The following is a 17,329-nucleotide window of genomic DNA, read 5'->3' as shown; positions in this document are numbered from 1 at the left end:
TTTTTATTATAACAAAATTTTAATTTAGGGAAAATAGAAGTCCTGCACAATAGGATACACCAGTTCCATTTCTGACAATGTTTCATCACCACAAATATCAGATAAATTACAATATTTGCTACTCTGGTAAAATCCTGCGTGTATTTAGAATATTTATATATATTTCGTATAAACAATGCAGAAGAGACAGTTGATCAAAAATAGCAGCAGTTTGCATGGCAGAAAATATATATACAATATGTACAAGCTCTGGCACCAGCCATTATTTTAGCAGTTCCTTTAACAATCTTCTGTGAGCTGCTTGGTTCATTGCAATGATCCAAACAGTAGAGGTCAGTTTTTTTAAGAGTGTCCTGCTCACTTGGTCATAGCCAGGCTGTGTAATGTGGTGGGCAAAGGTTGGCAGAGTGAGCAGGGGCAGGGCATGCCGGGGAAGTGCCTGTAGGAGCTGGCCAGGTGGAGGGGGTCCTTCAGAAGGCCCTGGACTGGAGCATGAAAACCCAGGAAGCTGGCGGATGGAGGGGAGTGCAGGGCTGTAGCCGGAGAAGGTGAGTGATGCTGGAGAGCTGAAGGCGTGCTGGCCACCAGAGAGTGCAGAGACTGGGCCAGAGGATGCAGAGGGAGGTGGGAAGCAGCAGTGCGGCTCTGGGCGGCAGCACTGCCTCCATAAACATCCCCCACCAACTTCTTCATCTCGTCCAAGGAGCTGGACAGCATGAGGATGTAGTTGCGAGCCAACAGCAAAGTGGAGATTTTTGACAGCTTACGGACTGAAGGTCCATGAGCATAGGGCATAACCTCTCTCAGGCTGTCCATCGCCTGGTTCAGATCATGCATCCTTTTCCTCTCCCGACTGTTGACCTTTAGTCTAAGGTCTTGCACCTCGTTGTTGTTAGGCTCAGACCTGGTCTTGGTCTTACCGCCCCCACTGCAGCGCTCCGTCCTGCCCTGGCCGGCCTCGCTGTCTGCTCTGTTTTCTTGGCAGTATTGTTGGAACATCTTGTTGGAGAAGAAGCTCCCGGGAGAGTCGTCCACCACCAGGTCTGGGGATACGGAGCGGCTGCAGCTGGAGCCAGAGTCGGAATCCATCTCAGTTGAAGCAGGTTAAAGTGGGACACAGATCAAAATAATCGTCCAAAAATACTAGCCGGAATGCTGGGAGCTTGAGTTTAAATACTACAGATGCCTCTAGTTTTCTGCTTTCAAGTTGTTCCAGTTCCCTGTAGTGTCACCACAGCCTCACTTCTCTCCGAGTTGTGCTGTTCAGTCTGATGATCAGTCCTGTCCACAGGAGTGAGTCTGTCTAAACTGTCACCCTCTGGGGCCACTGGGGTGTATTTATACCGCAGGCATAACAAAGGAACAATAAAGCTGCATAATGAGACACTTAGAGCCACAGCCAATTGCAGAAGGGACACACTTTCACCCCCCTCTCTCACACCTCCTTCCTGCAGCCCCCACTTCACCTTCCCACACCCACGTTTAACTCCCCCAACCTTGATGAACCCCCTACACATTAACCAAAACAGGGGTATGTTCACATGTTGTGTTAAACTCCCCATAAGGTAACTAGGACTATGCCAAAACTTCCATTAAAGATAGTGGTGCAGTGTATGTGTTAACATAAAATTGGATCAACTATTTAGCAAGTAGGCAGAGTATTGCTTGTTATAATAATGTAGACAAGGTTAATGCAATCATCTGATATGCAATCAATGTCATTTTTTTTTCTCTTAAGCTGCACTAATATATGGCTTTACTCACCCTATACAGACATTCAAAATGAAGTAAAAGTGAGTGTGAATCACAGATATGCCAAAGAGTGAAACGGACCACATTTTTATTGCCCTGCTCCATATCAGATATATGATGCCTTCGAGGCCTTATTTACATATGGTATCCATGAGACACTTTGGGGAAAGGTATGAAGCACCATATGAGGTGCTTAAACATGTAAGGAGCAGCGTTAATGGCAGACTAGGTACAATTCAACCAGGAGCTTGGGACAAAAGAGGTCAGATAAATTTGACTTGGCTCTCCAAACAGTCTGTGAAATCACATCACTATCACTGGAAGGGGGTCCTTCAGATGGGGAGGAGGTAGTTAAAAAGATACTAAAGAGTGGGCACAGCTTTGTCTTCCCCTAATTCAACCGTAAAGCTACTAGCACTTTCTCAGTTTTTTTTTTTCCACGCTTGCTTGAAGTATTTTTTTCTATCACTTGATATAAACGGCGGCCGTCAGAAAAACAAGACAAACTTCCATTCATGACATATAAATTCCTATCAGGCTTAATGTCCAGCATGTATCTGTTGAAGGTGCCTTTATTGTTATTCACAGAGAAATGAAAATTTTCATCTGCATTTAACCCATCCTATAGGCCCACATAGGAGCAGTGGGCAGCCACAGGCACACATGGACCAACTCCAGTCTTTTTACCAGTGCCTTTGTGTCATTGGGAACTGACAGAAGCACTAACATGAACATAAAAAGGAAATTAAATTGAACATACATGTTTTTGGTGGTGGGTGGACACTGAACCACGGAGAGAACATGCAAACTCCACACAGAAAGGCCCTGGATTTCAACAGGAATTTCCTACTTCCTTCCGCCAAGCAAGCAAAAACTCCAGTGAGGCAGTGCTAGAGGGCCAGCAGTTTGTATAGGTAATATAATAATGTGTTACACCATCCGTAGTCTATATCCACGCCATTCCACTTCCGGGATTGCTCCATTGCCAACGGAAATTCCGCCGGATTTCACTCATTTAGGCCGGATATCCGTCGCCTTGGGCTTTCTTTGTGTTGGCATTTTAAACTCTGGTGGATTTATGAGGACAATGGTTAACTGCTCCCCAGATCTCTGCAGGGATAAATCCAGACAGCTAGCTAGACTATCAGTCCAATATGAGTTTTCTGTTGCACGACTAAAACAACCTTTGAACGTACACATGTTCCACCAAAACAAGTTCCTTCCCGAGGCTATTTCGCAGAGCACATTTTTCTCCCATCCCGGAATGCTGCGTGGACTCGCCAGATCCTCCGCAGCAGCACTGTAGTGGTAGGTCTGGCAATGCGAGACTACACCATCCGTGGTAGCAAAAAGAGATATGCAAAAACATGAGTGATTTTACAAGGTTTTATTCATTTCAAATGGAAGAAACATTTTAGAGGCGTGATAATGTGTTGGGTTTCCATCATCTGTTGACTCATTGAAGAAACTATTTGCTTTTCTCTTCTTTATGCACAGTAGGACATCCTAGTTTATATGTATCTACTCAACAGCAGTATACATTCTCCTCTAGCCATGGCCGTCTTTGTGCAGCTTCACGATTGCTTTAGAAATAGTGGAGTAGATTTGATCATCGGGCTTAAAGTGCCCAATATCGAAATCCAGAATGCTGGCTTCACACGGAGCAAGGAATTTCTCTGAATTTATCCCTGTCTTTGACAAATATCTTCTCAATTCCCATATATTTAATGGAAGGGATTAGATGATTCATGAAATGCCCTTTTTTGCATCCTATGGTACTTTCTACTATTCAATGTTCTCTCAACGCTTTTCCTACATATCCTTTTCCACACGGACATGTAAATTAATACATGGCAGATTATTAAAACTCATCTAATTTTTCTTTACATGTATGTGGACGAAGTTTCTTACATTGTCCACGAACCCCAAATGTATGATTTCCAAAGATTATAAATGTGGGGTTTGTGTGTTTTGATGGACTCGCATTGGAGCTCACACTCGCTGTATGTGCGTTCTCAAAGTAAAAAATCCTTCTCAAACACTGACTGACACCATAAGAAAGTTAGAAGTGGGAATCGAGAGGGCCCTCAGGACCCCCCCCCCCCCACCACAGCTCCATCAGGGGGCCCTGCAGGGTGCTTTGGCTTAGCCAACATTCAGTGATATTATAATTGGGGAACCTTGAGAGCCAACATGGGCCATTTATTTGGAGCATATGGATTTTCCCATCGTTAGGCTCAGAGCCAACATGGCTGCAGGACTCTCCTCTGCTAATTGGGTCAGGTCCTAATTAACTACATTGGACACAATGCTCCAGATTTCATTCTTTTCCAGTCTTTCAGAGGTTTTAATGGCTGGTTCTGTGCCACAGCTTTTATTGTGTTCTCCACACTCCGAAGAGAAGAAAATGATCAATAATGTTTCTTTAATGGTCTAATAAATGATCTATAAATTCTGAAAACAATTTGCCAAGGCTGCTCATTAACTGTGCATGAAGTTAGATTAGTGAGATTGTAACTCATATGAACTAACTGGCATACAGAACACCAGTAAGAAACAGCTAAGATCATTGTGTATTAGTAAAGGTACAATCAGTAGAAACACATGTATGGATCATTGTTAGGGGCTCTAGTTGAATAAAGGGAGTGTAATCAGTCCTTCTCCTACTCCATTACTATATGCATGAGCCAGATAAATTCCATTCTCCTGTTCATTCTTATTCTTATTCATGTGTTTACAGAGGCAACGGGCCACACAGAGAGACACTGAGCTTTGTATTCTACAAATGAAACCGTAGCCACCCTCCATGTTTCCACATAATCCTTCAATTTTTAACCCTGCATCACAGTGTTTGACTTTCTTCTCTGGATGCAACCTTTCAGGACCCTTCATCTAATTCAAGAGTTTTTTTAGGCTTTAGAGACCCCCTATCGGCTGCCTCACTGGGTGCACTCCAATGAAAGTGCTCAGGTGACCAGAAAATGAGGGTATTATCACAGGCATATGCTTGTAGCAGCAGAGGATCAGGCTAGATTAGGATCTATCATGGCTCAATAAAGTGCTAAGCTCAAGAACAAACTTGTGCTGTGTACCGTAAAGCTTCCTTCTCTCTCTGCTGGTCATTGTTAAACAGGATCAGTGGCTAGATCTTCTGTACACACACACACACACACACACACACACACACACACACACACACACACACACACACACACATACTGGGCTTTAATCTGGGCATGTGGTCATGAGGAGACTCAATTGAGGACGCACAGCAGCCTTTGTTTACCACCATTTTTCTCAATGTCGCTTGGATATCAAGGCTCTTGGATCAAGATCATATAGCAGGAGAAGTGATGAGATATGTGGAATTGGTTTGGTTTGCTTTATCAGTTGATCTAAACGTTTCCCTCGGAGTACCAATGTCTGGGGAGAGAGAGATATAAAATTGTTTCACAAAGTGTCTGAACAGGCCGACAAGTGTTTCTGAGAACAGGGAGTGCTGCCCTTTGTTATCTCTCACTGGGACAAACTGCTCGGTGATTTATTCATTTACACTGCCTGAAACAATTGCATTATCTTGGGCACAACAAAAAGACACAAAGGCGCTATGAAAATCCCCTAGGATGTTTATGAGTCACTAAAGAGTCCAATAACTTTCCCCTTCATCTTTAAGCGGCCACGGAGGGTCACATGCTGTGGAGGGCTGCAGGGCGAGGGGAGTCAGGTGGGGGGATACAGGCCCAGGGAGAGATGCTGATTATGGGTAGGATAAAAGGAGTCCAGGCCTTCTCCTCTGGAGCTGAATGGGGCTCGGTCAGCAGGCTGTCCCATACACTGGCCTGCTCCATGCTGCTGGAACTTCATAAATTACCCCACAATTACCCCCGGGGGGACACCAAGGGAGGATAGACAGACGAGAGGGGGAGAGAGTGAAAGGGGAAAGAGCAGAACCGGTTGCCGAGCAGACCGTCATCAGGAGGTGTAGGCCCCAGGTCCAGATGTTGGCCTTCAGGTTGCCAGGACCCAAATGATGGTAGCCTCCTGAAGACTGTCACTACTAAATTAGAAGGATTCACATCTTAAAGTGCTCATATTGTGCTTTTTGGCTTTTCCCCTTTCCTTTATTGTGTTATATATCTTTTTGTGCACATTATAGGTTTACAAAGTGAAAAAGCCCAAAGTCCACCCCAAAGGGACTTACCATCTCCAACAGAAATCACTGTTCACAAACTTTGTTACATGTTATAATGCTTGCCTAGCTGCTAGCATGGCACTCCCTCATACTCTGCAACTGATAGCTAGCAGTACTTACTGCGCAACTCCAGTAAGATGAACAAAGATGAAACAGAAGTGAGATGTCTCACTCTGTAGCTAAAACAGAGAGCTCAACACACAGGGTGAAAAGAGGACCTGCAGCAATGTGCAGTACAACAAAATATGTTTTTTTCTGAAAATTAAACCACATAAACCTATTCTGGTACAACCTCTAAATACAATTATGAACCTGAAAATTAGCATAATATGAGCACTTTAAAGCGAATCCAAGCAATAACATACTCTTCTTTAAAAATAAAAAAGGTACCCATCAAAATGCATTCTACTACTCAATTCATTACACTTACTATAAGTTTTGCAGCTAGAGCCTTATTTGGCTTGGTATGACCAGCAGCTGATTGTGGCTAAAGTTATTTCATTACATTAATCAGATTACTTTATGCCTCTTTTCTTCTTTTTTGTTGTACTGTACCGTCACATAAGCATTTGTGATTTAACATCATCCTGTAATCATCACTTGTGTTTAGCAAAAGTGCATAGGCTCACTTTAAGAGCAAGCTCTAAATGTCAAAGGTGAAACACAGGTGCTGTGTCCAAAATCAATCCCTTGTGCAGTCATTTACTATAATGGACACTCACTAGTTTACTCAATGGTGCATCTACACTCACCTAAAGGATTATTAGGAACACCTGTTAAATTTCACGTTAATGAAATCTAATCAACCAATCACATGACAACGGCTTCAATGCATTCAGGGGTGTCTCCTGAACTCCAAACTGAATGTCAGAATGGGAAAGAAAGTCTAAGCAACTTTGAGCGTGGCATGGTTGTTGGTGCCAGACGGGCTGGTCTGAGTATTTCACAATCTCCTCAGTTACTGGGATTTTCACGCACAACCCTTTCTAGGGTTTACATAGAATAGCCTGAAAAAGGAAAAACATCCAGTATGCTGCAGTCCTGGGGGGAGAAAATGCCTTGTTGATGCTAGAGGTCAGAGGAGAATGGGCCGAGTGATTCAAGCTGATAGAATATCAACTTTGACTCAAATAACCACTCGTTACAACCGAGGTATGCAGTAAAGCATTTGTGAAGCCACAACACACACAACCTTGAGGCGGATGAGCTACACCAGCAGAAGACCCCACCAGGTACCACTCATCTCCACTAAAAATAGGAAAATGAGGCTACAATTTGCACAAGCTCACCAAAATTGGACAGTTGAAGACTGAAAAAATGTTGCCTGGTCTGATGAGTCTCGATTTCTGTTGAGACATTCAGATGGTAGAGTCAGAATTTGGCGTAAACAGAATGAGAACATGGATCCGTCATGCCTTGTTACCACTGGGCAGGCTGGTGGTGGTGTAATGGTGAGGGGGATCCCTTTCACCTTCAGAACTGCCTTAATTCTTTGTGTCATTGATTCAACAAGGTGCTGGAAGCATTCTTTAGAAATGTTGGCCCATATTGATAGGATAGGATCAAACACAGTATTAGTATGGTGTTTCTAATAATCCTTTAGGTGAGTGTACAAAATGCAGTGCATTGCATTGTGGGATTTTTAGCATAAAGTAGTGTACATGATGCCATGGACATTATTTTCTTCATTCCATTGTAAATTTTTTAAGGGTGCAACTGCTACATAGTGGATACATTTACACACTTTTTCGGATTCAGACACAAAAAAATTGCGTACAGTAACTTTAGTGCAATATAAAGTAATTAGGGAGGGATTTCGGACACAGCCACACACATACATCTGGTAAATATTAATGATACAAATATTTTCTAATATGAAGTGGTTCTGTCAGAAAATACATGAGTATGGCAGACTGTCCTTTACCACAGGTTGTAGAATTGTGCTAAGGCATTGGAAAACTAAACACATCATCCCTTTCAATGAATGGTGTGGAGAAATGACCAAAATGGCCAGCTAAGAACAATACATTTTTAATTTGAACGACAGGAGGTATTTTGGAAAATATGGGGCCCCTACATGAATGCGATATTGCATACTTAATGGGGGAGAATTTGACTAAATGATTTCAATGTATGTACAAGTCACTGCTGAGATGTTTGAGAGATGACTGGTATTGTATGAGATTGATAGAATACTCATCATTTGTGCTACTGGTGTGATGATATGTGTAAGATATGGAGACGAGTTAGACCAATATTTACCCTGTGTATGTATATTTCTTATGTTATTATTATTTGTTTTTTCACGCTCATTTGTTATCTCTCTCATTTTTGCTTAGAGAGAGAGATCACTATTGTTCTTGTTTCTGAAAAAAGGGAATAAAAATGTGAATGACAAAAATAAAGAAAATACATGAGTATCAACCTTCTGCAACGTGCATCTGATGATTTGAAATCTTTTTACATTCAGCATCCAAGTACTTGCTTCTTTAAAGGGTTGATTCCCCCAAAAACAGCAGAAACATTGCACTGCATTTTGTTGATGCACCATTGAGTAAACTAGTTAAATTCAATTCAATTCAATTTTATTTATATCATCAAGAGCAAACAGAGCGACAGTGGCGAGGAAAAACTCCCTATTAGGAAGAAACCTCGGACAGACCCAGGCTCTTGGTAGGCGGTGTCTGACGTTGCCGGTTGGGGATGTGATGAACAGAGGCAATAATAGTCACTTTAAAGATAAGGAATAGTGACTTCAAATGATAGTCGTAGTAGTTCATGTCATATCAGTGCGCTGCAGGGCGTTACAGGATGTAGCGCGGCACAGCAGAGCATGGATGGACGTAGCAGGAAGCTGCAGGGTTCAGCAGGACACAGCATGACACTGCAGGGCACCGCAGAGCTTGGCAGGGAGTGCAGCAGGACCACGGCGACAGCTGTAACCAAGATCTGGTGCCAACGTGCTCCAAGGAAATAATGAGAGTGAGTGTCCATTATAGTAAATGACTGCACAAGGGATTGATTTTGGACACAGCACCTATATGTCTCACCTTGGACCTTTAGAGCTTGCTCTTAAAGTGAGCCTATGCTTCTTTAAAGGGTTGATTCCCCCAAAAACATTAGAAACATTTACATCCTTGCACATAGTTTGGGTTTTATTTGTCCAAGTTTTGAAATATCTGTCTCTGACATTTCTGCCTCCTTACCAATACAATGAAGATAAATGGAATTTAATTTGTGGTACCCACAGTATTTAATCTGACTTTTAAAATCAACAGCAACATTTCTTTCCAGAAAGTGTCCTGTACTACTGTGGACAATCCTCAGAACATGTACATGTACGCACAGTCTTCAGAGACTATTATTTATGATATTTACAATGACTTAAAGATAGGTCTGTGAGATATTCAGAGTAATGGGGGCAAAGTTTCTAGAAAGATACGTGGCTACTGAACTTTTGAATGTAGTTTTTTAGAGTAGAGAGCATCACCAAAAAAACCTAGTTTACCTCCATTATTTTGGGGTTAAGACCATTGGTGGAAGAAGTATTCAGATCCTTTACTTAAGTAAAAGTACTCATACCACACTGAAAAAATACTAAAAGTCCTGAATTGAAAATGTTACTTAAGTAAAAGTATGTAAGTAATCACCAGGAAAATGTACTTAAAGTATTAAAAGTAAATGTACTCAATGCAGAAAAATCCTCACCTTTTAGAAACTGGAAACCAACAGTCCTGTGTTTAATCGGCTAATCATTCAGCTGTACTTGTAGGCCTTTATATTCTTGGGTAGTTTAATTTATAATAAAACATCTTATTAAACTACATGTGTTTTGCGCGCCAAAATCCTAATTTGTAAAGTAACTAGTAACTAAGAATGTCAGAAGAATGTAGTGGAGTAAAAAGTACAATATTTCTCTTTGAAATGCAGTGAAGTAGAAGTAGAACGTGGCATGAAAAGAAAAGTAAAGTACAGGTACCTCAAATTTGTACTTAAGTACAGTTCTTGAGTAAATGTACTTAGTTACATTCCACCACTGGTCAAGACAGATATGTCAAAAGTTGGACGAATGAAACCAAACCCATCTGCATGGATAGATACCACTAGAAGTAAGTAAGAAAATATGTTATATGTATTTTTGGTCATTTGGGCGAACTGTCCCTTTCATCTGATGCTATTTAACATGTTAAATAAATCAACAGTAGAGATATATGGATTTAGTTAATTACAAGAAAGGGTAATTATACGTAGGGGGATACGTGTATGAGTCTGCATAGTTGTGGTAAATTAGAAAAATGATTAAAACAGTTACTTGGCAAATCCTAATCAATCAAACAAAATCACGCACACAAGCCTATACAGATGCACACACTTATACACAACACACACACAAACATGCACACAAAGTGTATCTGTTCAGCATTGTGCTGGTCACACTTTTGAACAGTTGGCCGCTCACTGATGCATGGGGGTGGCTTTGTGTCGGCGGTCTGCAGACTTCTGCCCCCCCCACCGCCTCCTCCATCCCCCCTTGTCTCTGTGTTATCCAGCCTGATAAAACAAGGGGACCTGCTCGCCCAATAATCTCCCTCTCCAAAGCCAAGGCACGACTCCTGCCTTTCATCAGCACCATTGTTTCAGTCTGTTACCTCCACATGTGCTCCTTCACCACGGCAACACACGCACACATACACCCCCCCCCCACCCTTCGTCTCTGTCCCATCTGTGGATAGGCCTGCCATGTGTCTATTCATAAGGGTGCCGGCGGCAACGCCACTGTATGTGGATGGTACATGATGCTGTCCTTTTGTGTGGCGCTCAGTCCCCAGCTACTTACCGCTGACCCTGGGGTCACGTTGCACAATAACCTGAGTGTTGGTGGCCACTGGCTATCCTCATTGGCCTGTGATTGACGAGCTGATCAATGGTCAGTGAGAGTGTCTGTGCACCCACATGTGTTCAGTTTCTATAAAGCCGCTGCAGGCCCATTGAATCAAGTGTGTCTGTTTTTTTAGTAATGTCTTTTGAAGGCATCAGACTAGTTAGTGACACACAATTGACTTCTTTGCCTTTTAGCTTGATGTAGTGAAATGAATAACTGCAATTTAGCTCAATGGGCACACGCCTTGTCTGGACATTAGAAAACTGTGAAAGTAGGGTTTATTACTGCAATATTCTGGGGGGGTTTTTTTAATCATTTTTTTTTTTTATTTTTGTCTACTATTTGGGGTGCTGTTTAGGTGCAAACACTGCTTTTGAGAACATCCACTTAAAATTCTACCATATCCCCTCAGTCAGTCATTTTCATCTCATCATCTTGCTCTTCTGCTCTCTTTACCCCCTGCCTTCTTCTTTCTTTCTTTCTTTTTTTCATGGCACCCACTCCCACCCCCCCCCCACACACACACACACACACACACACACACACACACTCAGTCCACGAGTCAGGGGCTCAGGTGGGCGATTATGGACGCACATTAAACCTTAATTCACATATGGCTGGATCTGAATACTGATGAGTAGATCCGCTCCTGTGACACATTATCATCCAGTGGCCAACATGGCTAAAACATGGACAGTGCCTACTGCAGATCTATGACTGTGTCCCGCAGGACTGACGGATGAAGGAAACACACACACACACACACACACACACACACACACACAGAGTCACGCATTCAAACACACAATATGAAGCACAAACTCAGAGTGGCCGTGTTGTTCTTCTCTGCTTTGCTGACAAAAAGCAGGCCATGACCCTGTGGTTTATAGACCTCCTGTTGTTTAACTAGTGGAGGGAAGAAGGGGGGGACAGTTTTCTTGACCTGTCTCCATCGTAGAAGATCAGTGTCACACTGATGCCATTAAGCAAAGATATTTTATATTCTGGTTCAGATATCATATCTGCTGAAATCATGTCAGTCTTGACAGTTTTTGCATCTCGCATATTCCCACTTTGTGTTGCTATCCCTCCACTGAAGCTCAGTAAGGAAACACGGAAAACAAGGGAAACAAGAGGACACGTTGTAACAAAGTGACTGTAATATTACTGACACTTTATTTTAATGATAGTTGATATGACTAAATCAGACTGCTGAAGTCTCATTTTAGCTTCGGCTCAACTTTGTTTTACAATCCGTTCTGGAATCGCGTTAGAAGAGGATCAATTCACAAAGGAGGAACAATTACAGTAGTAACTCTTTCAATAGGGCATATCTGTATTGTTTTAATACATACTTGAAAAAATGTGAAACTATCCTAGTACAACTTTTTTAATATATTTTACTATCTTGAAATTTGTAGTGCTGCATGTTCTATTAACTTTATTATTTGTTGTTGCACACATTGCACTGTTGTTTGGTTGTTATTTATGTGTTTGCTGACGCTCTGTAAAGCACTTTGTGACTCATTTCAGAATAGCCATTATACAGTTTAGCAGTATAACTGTCATCATAACCCTTTAATTATTTTATTCTTTATGTGGTTGCTAAGCAAACTGTGGAGCTTCTAGGTTGCACATTAACATGAAATGTAACGCAATTACCAATGTAAATTTATTGGCATTTTTCATTTGTGTTATAGATGGCTCTGCTAATCAAAACTAGGAACTGGAACTGGAGGCAAGGCAAGGCAAGTTTATTTGTATAGCAGCTTTTAAACACAGAGATTAGTCAAAGGGATTTGTAAATTATGTAAATATTGTAATTTTATATGAACACGTAACATGTACGAGAATGTCACCATTTATTATGTTTTCAATTTAACTGTACTCCTGGTAATGATAACATGTTATGACCTTTTAAAAGCCGTACCAGGGACAGGGGTCGCTAATTAACCTTGGCCAAATCCTATAGGCAACACATCTGTATCATGTTTTGTAACCTGTTATAATGGGGTTTTTTTGCATTGTCCCTGACAAATGACAAATAAATAAAATAAATAAGGCAAAGAAGTGCGTTAGATACAGGACAATATTTAAAATAAAATGAAATAAATCCAAATTAATTTCTTAAACATTGTACAGATACATACAATAGAATCACATAATTAATGGCCAGTTAAACAACATATTAGATTATCATCTTTATAACTAATAAACATATGATGGTTTTACTTCATCCCTTTATAGAACACCATAACATCTGAATGAGGCTGTGTGCTGATCTGAGTACTGACAGGGCCCCAATGACACCTTCAATACTAATACAGGCAAACTCAGCAGCAGCACTCACCAGCAGTCCCCATCAGCACATTGTGATATATAGACATATTACCAGTTCGAAATAAAAAGAGACAGCAAGCCACTATTTTGTGAAAGGGAAAGTAGCCTACACTCTGAGATTTCTCTGAGAAAGAACAACAACCCTGTTTCTCAGATGCCACCCCAGGCCGTTGTCATATGGCTGTTTGGCCTTTCAGTGGCATGAGGGCTGAGTGTAGGTTTATAGCACCTTTGTTATTGATATCATTCTTTGTCTCACTTTTCCTGTCTCGGAGAGGCACAGGCCTCTAAGTTTGGCCCAACAGACCCTGCCCTGCTGAGTCCAGCATTAAATATCAATACATGTTTACGAGGGCCGTAAATACTCGATACAGAGAAGAAGCGATGAAAGAGAGAGCCAAGCGCCGCATTTCTCCCATGTGCATGAAGATGGAAAGTGGAGGAAAGAAGAAGAGAAAAAGGCCACTTCAGGGTATCAGATAATGATCCACCTGTTGCTGGTTGGGATTCTATCTGACATTCTGTTTCATAACCTATTATTTAGTACATCAGCAACCATTAAAGAATGACTTTATTTATGTTTAACAAGCACTACTGTAGCACGGAAGGGTACAACGCATCCTTTTAAGTTTTCACTGAATTTTCTATTATTCATGATGTGTTAATTCCTTAAAAAGATGTAAGAATCTGAGAGTAATGAAGCACTGTAGACTTAAAGGCAGAGTACACAGCATTTAAACAAAAGGTCCCGTAAAAGTACAGCTCTAGTGACTGTGTGGCAGTATATTTGGGGGACAGTGGGCAGGAGGGGGTGCGCCCCAGCTCCGGCCTTTAAAAGATTAACCCCAAGCCCACAAAGGCACAGGGGGCTATGGGGCCAGGCAGGGGCGTGAGTGGGCCGCTCACTGGTTAAACATTGGCTGTCTTGGATGTCCCGTCATTGTCTAGTTAGGAGCTTTACCCGGGCCCCCGTTAGCAGCGCAGACGCATATCTTGGCAGCCGGAGTGAGCCGATACAAAGGCTGTCGGTGCCCGAATGGCAGAGATGGAGATGTATGGGTTCAGGGTGGGGTACTCGCCACGTGGGGCCCGCGGTCGTAAAGCCCAAAGCGGGACAGATTGGACAGCAGTGCCCCCCCCCCCACCTTCAATCCTCCTCTTTCTGTGTGTTTCTGTGCTTTGACAGTGATAAACGGGACTCACAGCCTTCCAGAACAACAAACAGACACTGCCTCATTTCCCCAATGTGAGCGAGGGCAGGCATAAAGGAGGTGCCATCCCATTAGAGCCTGGCCTCAATGCTGCTGAAGCTGAGGCAAAGAGAAGGGGGGGGGGGGCATTTCATCAGAGCAGAGGGCCACTCGACCAGAAGCCCCCAACCAGGAGGGGACCGCTCTGCTGTTTTGTTTTCTCAAAAATGTGTCATAAAAAACTCTCCTTAATTGGTGCTCCATAAAATTAGCATCTCCAAGCTGATTAGATTTCCTCTCTCCTCAGTTACTATTGTGCCTCTCAGTGACCCCATCCCTGCCATTCAATTTCAGTCCTTTCACAATTTTATTAGGCATCAGAGAAAGCGGAAACTCATGTAAGATTTTGCCCTTTGCCCTTCACTTCTCCTCCTCCCATTCGAGTTAACCAAGTCTATCATCCCTTTCAATTGCCCACAGCTCGGCCACTGAAAAGTAAACTCATGATAATACATTGAATGTTGTTATGTTAAACTGGCCAGAAGGGATGCCTATAGTGTCATTTCACTTTCTGGCTTAGAATTTGTGCCTCACTTTCAGTAAAAACTATTGTGTTTTTGTTTATTTATGGTGCAAGACACATGCCTTTTTTTGTCTTCCCCTAAACCTAACTTCAGCAGAACTATTTGAATAACCATGGGGGCTAGAGTGAGTGATTGAAAATGTAGAAATATAGATTGCAAAAAAAGTTTTCCACCTCAGCAAAACCCTGTTTATAGACATGTCGGAGCCGCACAGACTGGAATATAATCCCATTAACTTTGAATGGCAAGTCTCGTACTCTGTTGCATAATGTGTCTCGCACGGCATGGATAATCGCCATCCCAGTGGAAATGGCGGTTAGATAAAGGGATTTGTGATGCCTTAACATCTTTATGGATGGTGTAATATAGTTGGTGGGACCATAAGCTCTCCCAGAAAAGTTTGGGCCATCTACTTCCTCCGAATTAAAATGTCATATTGCGTGAGTGATGCATGACAAAATACCTCTTTCATAATCATAATCTCATTCTACTGGATGGATCTGCATTGTACATTTTGATTGATATGGAAACAAAGTGAGTCTTAAAAAGGGAAATTTAAGAACTATAATCGGAAGTCAGTATGTCTTATTGAAGAATTAATAACATACTTAGAAATGTTTAGAACAAAAACAATGTCTCATTTGCAGAATAGTAATAGAAGGGAAGGCTCTTAGAAAAGTAGTTTTCATCATTATCCAAACAAAGTATTTTGACAGTCTTATTAACAATTTCAGATTCGTTGCTAACTCCAAAACCAACCTGACATGCTGTATGATCTATTTACTCTCATAGATTTCATGAATATTTTATCAAGGTCAGACTTTCTAGCCAAAAACAACTCTCTAACAAGAGTCAGGTAGCTCAGAGTGTAGTCTCGCTTTGCCAGACCATCCACACACTGCAGAGGAGGGTCTGGCTCGTCCACATAGCATTCCGGGATGGGAGAAAAAAGTGCTCTGGTTTATTGGCATTTCTTTAAACCAATCCCAATCGTCATGGGCAGCGCTAAGCTCCGCACGGAGCCGCTGCAAAATAGTTGTGCGAGAGAAAACTCAGATTGGACAGATAGTCTAGCTGAGGAGCAGTCAACAACAGTCCTCATAAATCCACCGGAGTTTAAAATTCCAACACAAAGAAAGCGGAAGGAAACTTGAAAATACATGCATCCGGCGGAATTTACTGCGGCACCGGAGCAATCCCGGAAGTGGAACGTCAAGGATATAGACTACTCAGAGTGTGACCTGTATGCCAGTCAGCACTGGGAGGGACACATGAGGTTGTTAGGGAGGTGGGGGACCATCATTGATATACGCATATCACGGGGAAAGTGAGGGTTAAAGAGTGGGAACGTACCAAGACATTGTGATGCAAAGGGCATGGGAGGGTTAAACCAGGTTCTACTCGGCCTCCTGACCCGGGATCTCTTTGATGCTCCGAGGGAGCTCAGTGTGGCGCGGCCCTGGGACCAGACCACTGCCACGGAGTCAGCGGGATTCAGGGACATGCCTTTGTCCCCAAAGAAAATGTACGTGGCTTTGGTGGGGCTGAGGGAAAGGTCACATACAGGGAGCATGGGGAGAGATCAAAACAAACAGACACATTAGATCACTTTGTCAGCAACTGGGCGGTTACATGATCCATGAACATTATCTTGCCTTAAGAGATTGCTAGACACACTCTGTCTCTATGGTCTTTAATTTTTTTATTAAATTTTTTACAAATATGTGACAGTTAGCTTTAATTGAGCAACAGACAGAAGACTAAGGGTGCTAACTTGTGCTGGATGAACTGTTTCAAGCTTTTATTATACTGCTGATCTACTCAACGACATCATTTACTTCAGTACAACTGACAGTGAATCGAATACAGTTGGAAATGTCCAGAAGGTAAATGGCACATCCTGCCAAGATACAAAATGCATCAAAACTCAAGATCAATAATACTAAGCTGGTACTCTATTGCACAAGCTGTGGCATCACAGCAGTGAAGTCCTTCTGGTAAAAAAAGGAGCCTCTGCAGGTGTACTGATGATGACTCTAAGTGTGAGTCCTAACGGATATCAGCTGGAGTTAAGAGAGCGTAAATAGAATAACGCTCAATGGTGTTTTTTGCCCCCAACGGCTCCTTCAAGGCAGCGCTGCGACCGTTGACTTCAAGGCACCTAACCCTAACCATAACCAGTGCCTAATCCTAGAGATGTTGGGGGCAAAAAACACCGATAAACGAGAATAACTGGTTAAAACCAAAGACTGAACACCTAGAACTTTATTTGGATTGGCATTTGGTGTTACCTTCCACTAATTTTGCATTTATGCCCTTGACTATAGATCGCCATTGTCATCCTGTGATGTTATGTGTGATATTTCTCAGCAGATAACAGGTTGACTGC

At 42.2% G+C, this 17,329-nt stretch overlaps 1 protein-coding gene across 1 annotated transcript; it reads right to left on the bottom strand.

The window, feature by feature from the left end:
- Nucleotides 1–1,292, bottom strand: olig4 (oligodendrocyte transcription factor 4). Its single transcript, XM_039785716.1, has one exon. The coding sequence runs from the start codon at nucleotides 1,087–1,089 to the stop codon at nucleotides 358–360; it is 732 nt and encodes a 243-aa protein (XP_039641650.1). The 5' UTR covers nucleotides 1,090–1,292; the 3' UTR covers nucleotides 1–357.
- Nucleotides 1,293–17,329: the final 16,037 nt, after the last annotated feature.

Source organism: Perca fluviatilis, chromosome 20 (genome assembly GCF_010015445.1).
Source record: "Perca fluviatilis chromosome 20, GENO_Pfluv_1.0, whole genome shotgun sequence".
Taxonomy (NCBI): domain Eukaryota; kingdom Metazoa; phylum Chordata; class Actinopteri; order Perciformes; family Percidae; genus Perca; species Perca fluviatilis.
The sequence above is the reverse complement of the archived record's forward strand: the minus strand, read 5'-3'. Positions and strand labels throughout refer to the sequence as shown.

Coding starts and splice junctions, on each gene's coding strand:
- olig4 (XM_039785716.1), bottom strand. CDS start 1,089: ATGGATTCCGACTCTGGCTCCAGCTGCAGCCGCTCCGTATCCCCAGAC.